Genomic DNA, 7,898 nt, shown 5'->3' on the forward strand with positions numbered 1-7,898 from the left:
TTGTTCAATAACGTTATATAGTATTTGTGCAAAATGAAAACTCATAAATCTGTTGCCATGTTTCCTCATTTTTTTTATTATATGGCGGCCGTTTGAGCATAAACTTTTTGTTGTAAAAATGTCTGCAGTTAAATATTTGTTTTAATCCGAATTAGTTGTGTTACTAGACATTATATGAAAATTAGAAAACATGGAATACATTAGGTTTCAGAATTGGATATATAGCACTGAAATGAACTAAATTGATAAACAGGAGATATTTTCTACAGTAAATCAAATTGTGATATTGCTATTAGGATTCAACTGTGTACTCATTAACTTTGTTTCATGAGTGGCGAGTGGTCCCTAAGAACCCACACCTCATGAGAATGAATAGAATACTTAACACCATTACATCTAGATGATGCTTACAAAAACTAAATTGTACAGACTGACGCCAAACTGAAATAAAGTCTGAATGTCTATGACATTGATCATACTCTATGGACACAAAAATTTGATTATGAAATTTCATCTCGTTGCTCTCTGAACAAGTAAAACTAGCGATTCTGCAAATGGTTTGAGTCGCAACAAAAACCTAGTACTAATGATCAATAAAAACTTAAGGCAAAACTAGCAGACTGTTCTCCTAAGGTTTTGAGAAAATTAATTCCATGTTAGATTTTGTAGAAACTGATATGTAGGCCTTACAATTCACCTTTTTTGTGTATATACCATACAAGAGAGGCCGGAATTGCAAAAAAAATTGCAGCCTTTGCATTAATAAGCGTAGGAGAACTAACACAGGCTAGCTTTCTTTCAAGATTGAAACTGTCAAAGCATAATATGGAAGAATGCTGGCTGAAAATTGGGAGTTACTAGTGGTGTAAAGGATGAAGTCACAAGACCACCTTGAAGAAGGCAATGCAGACATGACAAAATGAAAAATAGAATACAAACTAAAAGTTCTCAAGGAAATCAACAATGCTCTGCCCTGGGGAGTAAATTCTGTAGACTTTCGAAGTTTGTGGTTCATGGTTGGTGTTGTATGCTTTTTTGTATACGAGATTATGGCTTTCCATGTTGCATGAAAAGGCTCCTTCCACTTCTTCAATCAGGTGAAATGTTCCAATGCTTCAAACTCCAAGAAGAACATAATATACCAGAGTAATGGGCAGTGCAATCAGCATGCCAAATATAACACTGCAAACAATCCACACAATTGTCAGCCCCATGTCTTGCAGCAGCCAGCTTCAGAATTTATGAAATAAATACTCATATTATACAGTGGTTAATATAGAGAATAATAAAATGAATGTTTGGTCTATTAGTGTGCATTCATATCTACAAGCAACATTGTACTGGTTTGTTGATTGTTTTCAAATGTCACAGTTATTTTATGAAAAGACTCACGCTGTGCTTAATATATCTGGATGTACATTGTACTCCTTAGCAAATACAAAGGGAACAATTCCCTGAGGGAGTGCTGCCTGTGCCATGCAAATAAAACATGTCAGAAGACCTAAGAATCCAACTTTGCCTTACAAAAACAACGAAAATAATTAATATGCTGTTAAATAATTTGTGGATGATAACAGAATCTTCAATCAGAATAAATTGAGAAGAAGTTGGTTGGAATTGGAAATATTTTATTGGTAGAGATGGGCATTGCCTCACACAAGGGCCAGGTTCAAACCCTGGCTGTTTAAGAGTTCCAAACTGCTTAGAAAAGGAAGAGTTTGACCTCCGACATAGTTGGTTGAAAGTCTCCCAATGTCTTATAGTTTCCTGAGTGACATAAATAAGGATGTTTTCTCATGGCCAGAAAAGAAAAGATAAAGAATCAAGGAAACGAATTTTGAATGGCAATACGAAGATTACATCAATTGCACCAAAAACAACTGAAAAAAAAAAAAGAGACCAACTTTCAAAAACAGTAAGATAGCCTCCAAGGGGTTCTGCTTTATTGTTTGAGGGAGTTTTCATTGTAGATACCTAAGTTCAAAACCCAAAGGGGCATCTAATATGGAACTCTAAGTTGTGATCCATGATAATTTCCAGTTAGATTTGTGACTCTTGGTCTTCCATATGTAGTTTCTAGTGTACTGCTTTATTGTTTGAGGGAGTTTTCATTGTAGATACCTAAGTTCAAAACCCAAAGGGACATCTAATATGGAACTCTAAGTTGTGATCCATGATAATTTCCAGTTAGATTTGTGACTCTTGGTCTTCCATATGTAGTTTCTAGTGTAGTTGCTTGAAAGAAGCAAGTACTAGTCTCTTGTTGTGCTTGAAATTGTATTGGTCTTATATTGATGGTCATATGAATGGAACATTTGTAGACAATTATAACTATAAAAGAAGACGAAGGTGACCAGGAAAAGAAAAAAAAGAGTGACTTTGGGAGAGAATAATGAAACTAATATAGTTGCAATATGGTGGTATTTAAAACAAAAAGAGCTTTACAAACATCAAAGAAGAAAAAATCACGTGCATATATCGAGTACCAAAAAACAAGAGAGCCTAGAGATCTACGGATGGTTGATGAATAAGATTACTATATAAGAACATCTCTGCTATCGCCTCTTAAATTCTAAGACAGTAAACCTAACAATTGGGCATCTATGATTATCGAGCAAAATAACAGCAAATAGATTTAGAGAGAAAAAAAGGTTCCTAATTTAAGCTGGTTTTGGCAATAAGTACCACTCAAAAGGTTTGCAGCATTACTAGATGCCTAAGTCACAAGGTTTGAAATTCATATAATTCAGATGAAGTTTGGAAAGGATAAAAATGTGCTGAAATTTGAACTTCATGGATGAAATTCAACATATCCTATGACTTAGCTACATACCTGGACAATAGCAACATGCAGCAACACTCCCCTTAGACCAACAGCAATAGAAGCTGCAGCCATTACAGCTGGCCCAGTTAGAAACCTGACTGCCATTGCAAATGCTGCAATTGAATTCCCACATGCTATGATTCTGGGTTGCAGTGCCATGAACAGTCCTGTGACCCAAACAGGAAATTTGAGGCACAATATTAGTGAATCCATTACAATAACTTAAAAGTTATTTCTATGTGACAAACTCACTGAAATCTTAATCCAGTCTTAGATGTTTACAGGGCTTAGCTAAGCCATGCTCTAGGATGGTCAGAATAACTCCTCAAAAAGAGAGATATAGAAGGATTCAAAACATACCCAGACTGAACATAGCCATACCAAGACCAGCATCAGACAATATTCTTATTGACTGCTCTAGGATGGCAGGCATTTCAACTTTCCATCTGCAAAAATGATTATAAAAACATGAAAAAAAATCAGAGATGTTTGATATTGATACAAAACAACACAGATTCACTTACTCATACACCTGTATGTCATAAAAATCCTTGCACACTTTGAAAAATTGTATTCCCTTTCACTTACTCAAAAGCAATTCGCATAAAGATGACATTCGATTAACATGGATCCTAATATTCACAAGTATAAGGTCATGTGCTCCATCGTAGCAGCCTATAGATTTAATTCTGTTAACTGAAAGAATTCATTGTTTTGTGTACAATCATCAAAAGTAATATTTTCCCTCGTCCACTTAATCCTATACAAAAGGCCATATGGCAGTAGGAGAAGAGGCACAGTAATCGTTACGGGTCTAATTATTGTGAGGGTTTTCTGATAGATACTCTACAATTACCGTTTTTAAAAAGTCTCCAAAAAATGATAACACATGTAGTAATAGCTGATCACATATGTACTAATAATTGATCATCTTTTAACTTTCTTGGTTGCTGATTGGACCATTTGTGACACAAGTACTGTTTTTAAAGTGAGCAACTATTGAGGGGTGAACATAATGGGTTTCATACGAGTGATGGCACTTTTTGACCACTTCGCATTCCACGGCCTCTACAGAGAGATCTGTAAATGTCCAAATGCTGAAACCTTAGCTTTAAGCTCTTCAGTCACTTAAGTAGATCTACCAGAAAAGTTGGCATAATTTGACTTACGCTTTAGGAGATCTAGATGTACAAAATTAACTTGGGTGGCTACTGGATCTCTTTCCCTATAGATAGAACAATATAACATAAACCATAAACAATGGTAACCTTAGCAGCAGCAAGAAATTGTTACAAAAACTGTACAGAGCAATAGGTTATTGCTAGAATAATTGTTAATCAACAGTGGGAAACAAAGAACTCTGATATATTCATGACTCACTTCAGAACAATTTGATACAGCACAGTAGTAGTAGAAGCAGGAAACAAACCTGAAGGTTATGAGAGACCAAGTGAGGCCTATAAGACTGGAATAAGTATTAGGATTGCGAATGAGCTTTCTCCACACCATGATAAGAATAAGTCTAGTCATGACGCTGGCAGGAGGCATATTTGTGAATTTGGAGTCGTCGTGGCCTTTGGGATTAAGCTCGGCTGTTGAACTGGAACCGAACTTGGAGATGCTCGCAAGGGGAGGAGGAGCTTCCTTGTGATTCATTTCCTCTTGAGCCATTCCTTTGTGCCCAAAACTAAAACGTTCGGGTATATATTCTTCATACGTTTGGCGGGCCTCGCGCAAACCTGCATAACCAAATCAACTATCAAGCTGAAGATGTTTCACTCAAATCTATCAACCTTACAACGAAAATAACTGCAGAATGGCTAAGTTTCTACTCACAAGCTTATAAGTTTACTAAACTTCATAGGTTAGTTTCAGAATTGGGGATCAAATTTTAGTCCGTAACATATCTTGGTAATGAAAATATAACTTCTATAAATGTCTCCCCAATTCAGATAAAAAGCTGCGACTACATCATTTGGTGGTACTCAAGAGCTAGCAATAACCGTATGATAAAATAAGCAGGGGCAGCCTTAAAGCGAGGCTACCCTCATCGAAATGAGTTCTCGATCTACTTGAAATGTCCACCGAAATGGCGAATGGAGAAAGATCAGGGAAATATATTTTTAGCAACCGAGCTTTGACCTTTGATGTCATCTTAAGCATAGTTTAATATTCCAGCCCTGAGCCTAATCATCTGAATACTTAAAGATACGTAAGAGAAAAATGGACACTGACCTTTTCTTCCATTGGCAGTTTGCATGTTGGGAGAAGGGGATAACGTCCGGACCTCTTTGGCATAGGAATTGGGAGTGCTATCGGAAAGTGGAAAGTCCGGGCCATGGCCAAATAGATGGTGATTTGCCTCTGAAACAGGGGAAGCACTAGAACTCCATACAAACATGTGAAGCTCCTTGTTATCTTCCATCATCCTCTGCTTTGAAGCCCTTGGATCACTCGGACTCTTTTTCACTGTTCTTGAGACATTGGGAGACAACATACCAGGATTTGGACTAGGATAGGCTCCCCCATTTGAGCTCAAATTTCCTTGATTAACAGATGGGTTTAGCTCAAATCCATTCCCTATACTCCCTTGGCTCCTCGGTCCATATGTGTACATTGGAACCGGGGCTGTATTACCGTACGCGGGCGGTCCAAATCTAGGAGAATTTCCATTGTTGGCACTCGGTGCAACAACCTTGTTGCCCATGTCCCTGAAATGCTCCTCGTCAAAATTAGAAGTTCTTGGAGTGGGGCCTCTTGAGGAATGCAGTGAATAGATGTCTGAATGGGCGAAATTGGATTGGCGGGGACTTCTTGCAAACATGGAAAAAAAATCCGCGTGGTTAAAATTTGAGCCTCTGGGTGTTGGATTCTTAGAAGACTGAATAGAATAGATCTCCGCGTTGCTCAAATTTGAAGGCCTTGGAGTGAGGCTCAATCCTTGAGATCTATGTGAAGAGTACACCGAACGACAAGAAGTAGATTTCCTCACCGTAACATGAAGTTTCCCATCTTCTCCCATCTCTGCATCTGTTTGCAGAGGTTCTCTGCCGTCCAGAGACATTACGTCCGATTCAACCCTGAATGAAATAATTGAACCGGCTGTGTCTGGGAACTGTTCCATAATAAGCAATTTCGCTCCCCGGTACTCAAACAGGAAAAGCATCAGGGTATACCAGATTATACACTGTAGAACAACCACTTGCACCATTAGATCGCCCGAGAATTCCCCATACATTGCCTTCAGCAGAGGAATTCCCATGACTAATGTGTTGGGTAGTGTGGAAAGTGAGAAGAGAGTGATCATCCACTCCAGGCTCCCATTTTTGGCAACCTTGGTCCAAATTCCGAGCATTACCAGAATCAAGATCTTCTGCAAGGAATCTGCAGCAATGAACCTCAAGTTCATGGCATATGGGTCATTGGCGGAAATGAAGTGGAAGGAGAGCAAAGGGACTGCAAACAGCGCCACAAAACGGTTTATGCCGGAGCACTGATCTGGTGAAAAAATCTTCCACCATTTTACTGACCCGTAGGCCAAAATCATTGCCACATAGAGCGGCACAACTGCAGTCAGCACATTGTAGAGATCCGTTCCATTAATCATGTTTCCAACACAACAACACGCACACCAGTGTTAAAATAGCATTCGCTTATACAAAACTGAACAATATCTGTTCTGATTACAAAACGGGTGAACAAATTGAAAGCCCCCTGGAAAAATCGGTACAAGATTTGGGCAGTCACTCCAACAACCCAATTCTCTTCAGCTTCATGCCGACTACTACCTCCATGAATCTCAGGAAGGTTTTGCTCAGAATTTGAGCAATCAATCTATGATTTCTCTCCAACACAATTCTTGGCTTACTGTCAAAGCATTTCGATGGAAGAACTCAAATACCCTGCGCTCAGTCTGAAGTGGGCACTTAAGTTGGATCTATGATGAAGGTAGCTCTCTCTTCTAATCATTTTCTGGGTCCCCTGAACTGGAATTTATATTGTTCTTCTTCATACAGGAAAAATATATATATATATCAAAACAACCTCCCGTACCGATCCCAATGCGAGGCCTATGTGGACTTGTCCTGGTCTTCAGATCATCATGTGAAATTAATTCACCATGTTCCTTGGTTGGAGATCAAGGTAGACTATCTATTATTAATTGGACAAGTAACTGCTAAGGATTTCAATGGCTGATGGGCTTGTCAAAGCACCAACCCAACATTAATTTAAGAACACTGACCCTGCTTCTTCTTATTCACCATGAATAAGCCCTACTACCCGATATAACCCACGTCTCTTTGTAGTCAAATTTCTTTGTTTGGAGACTCCCCATCAATTGGGCCCTGGTTTTACCATGTTTGAAGTGGGTTAGCCCTAACACTGCTTCTTAGATAGATACATATATTGTCTTGTACTGCCCATCTTTTGACAACATCTTTACATATGGCAAATTCAAGTTCCCCTGGCCCCTTGTGTCCTATATTTATATTTAGAACTGTGGGTACTGGGATTCAGGGCTATTATGTTTGATGGGAACGCATAACTGTTCCAAAAAAACAAAATTTATGACCAGTCCTTGCAAAGCTATCCTTTACATACCTAGTACTTTATTTGGATTTTTCTATGTTTTCCGGTTAGGTAAATTTAAGTTAAATTCTGCCTAATGTTCAATATATTGAATCATATTTTGTAGTCTAACATTAGACATTAGACATGATGATGATTTCATACATGCTTCATGATCTATTATTAAAGACGATATTTAGTACTTTATGATCTATCATTTGAATAATAGATCAAGTATATTATCAAGAATGTTTTATCATCACATTTTAGAAGAAATCAGGAAAGATTAATGATGAAACATTCTTATGTTTTTTATAGGATAATGCAGCAAAACAAGGGTGCTGACCTAATACAACCAGTCACAAGGATTCGAAACCACACAAACATTCGATGTTGATGATAAAACAATATAATGATGAGTTATGCTCTGAAATGTTGATGATAAAAATCATTATACAAAGTTTAACAACTAATTTTTATGGGTTGAAGAAAGAAAACCAACCGT

The 7,898-nt window shown here is 37.8% G+C and overlaps 1 protein-coding gene across 1 annotated transcript; it reads right to left on the minus strand.

Moving 5' to 3' along the window:
- Nucleotides 1-222: 222 nt before the first annotated feature.
- Nucleotides 223-7,281, minus strand: LOC149554017 (putative auxin efflux carrier component 1c). Its single transcript, XM_089789339.1, has 6 exons — nucleotides 5,060-7,281; nucleotides 4,254-4,563; nucleotides 3,185-3,270; nucleotides 2,834-2,991; nucleotides 1,393-1,469; nucleotides 223-1,182 (listed from the first exon to the last, which is right to left on the minus strand). Exons 1-6 carry the CDS (start codon nucleotides 6,429-6,431, stop codon nucleotides 1,116-1,118), a joined length of 2,070 nt encoding a protein of 689 aa, XP_089645465.1. The 5' UTR covers nucleotides 6,432-7,281; the 3' UTR covers nucleotides 223-1,115.
- Between the last annotated feature and the right edge of the window lie 617 nt (nucleotides 7,282-7,898).

This window comes from Cupressus sempervirens, chromosome 6 (genome assembly GCF_028749045.1).
Source record: "Cupressus sempervirens isolate cs-2001-9-10 chromosome 6, ASM2874904v1, whole genome shotgun sequence".
In the NCBI taxonomy this organism is placed as follows: Eukaryota; Viridiplantae; Streptophyta; class Pinopsida; order Cupressales; family Cupressaceae; genus Cupressus; species Cupressus sempervirens.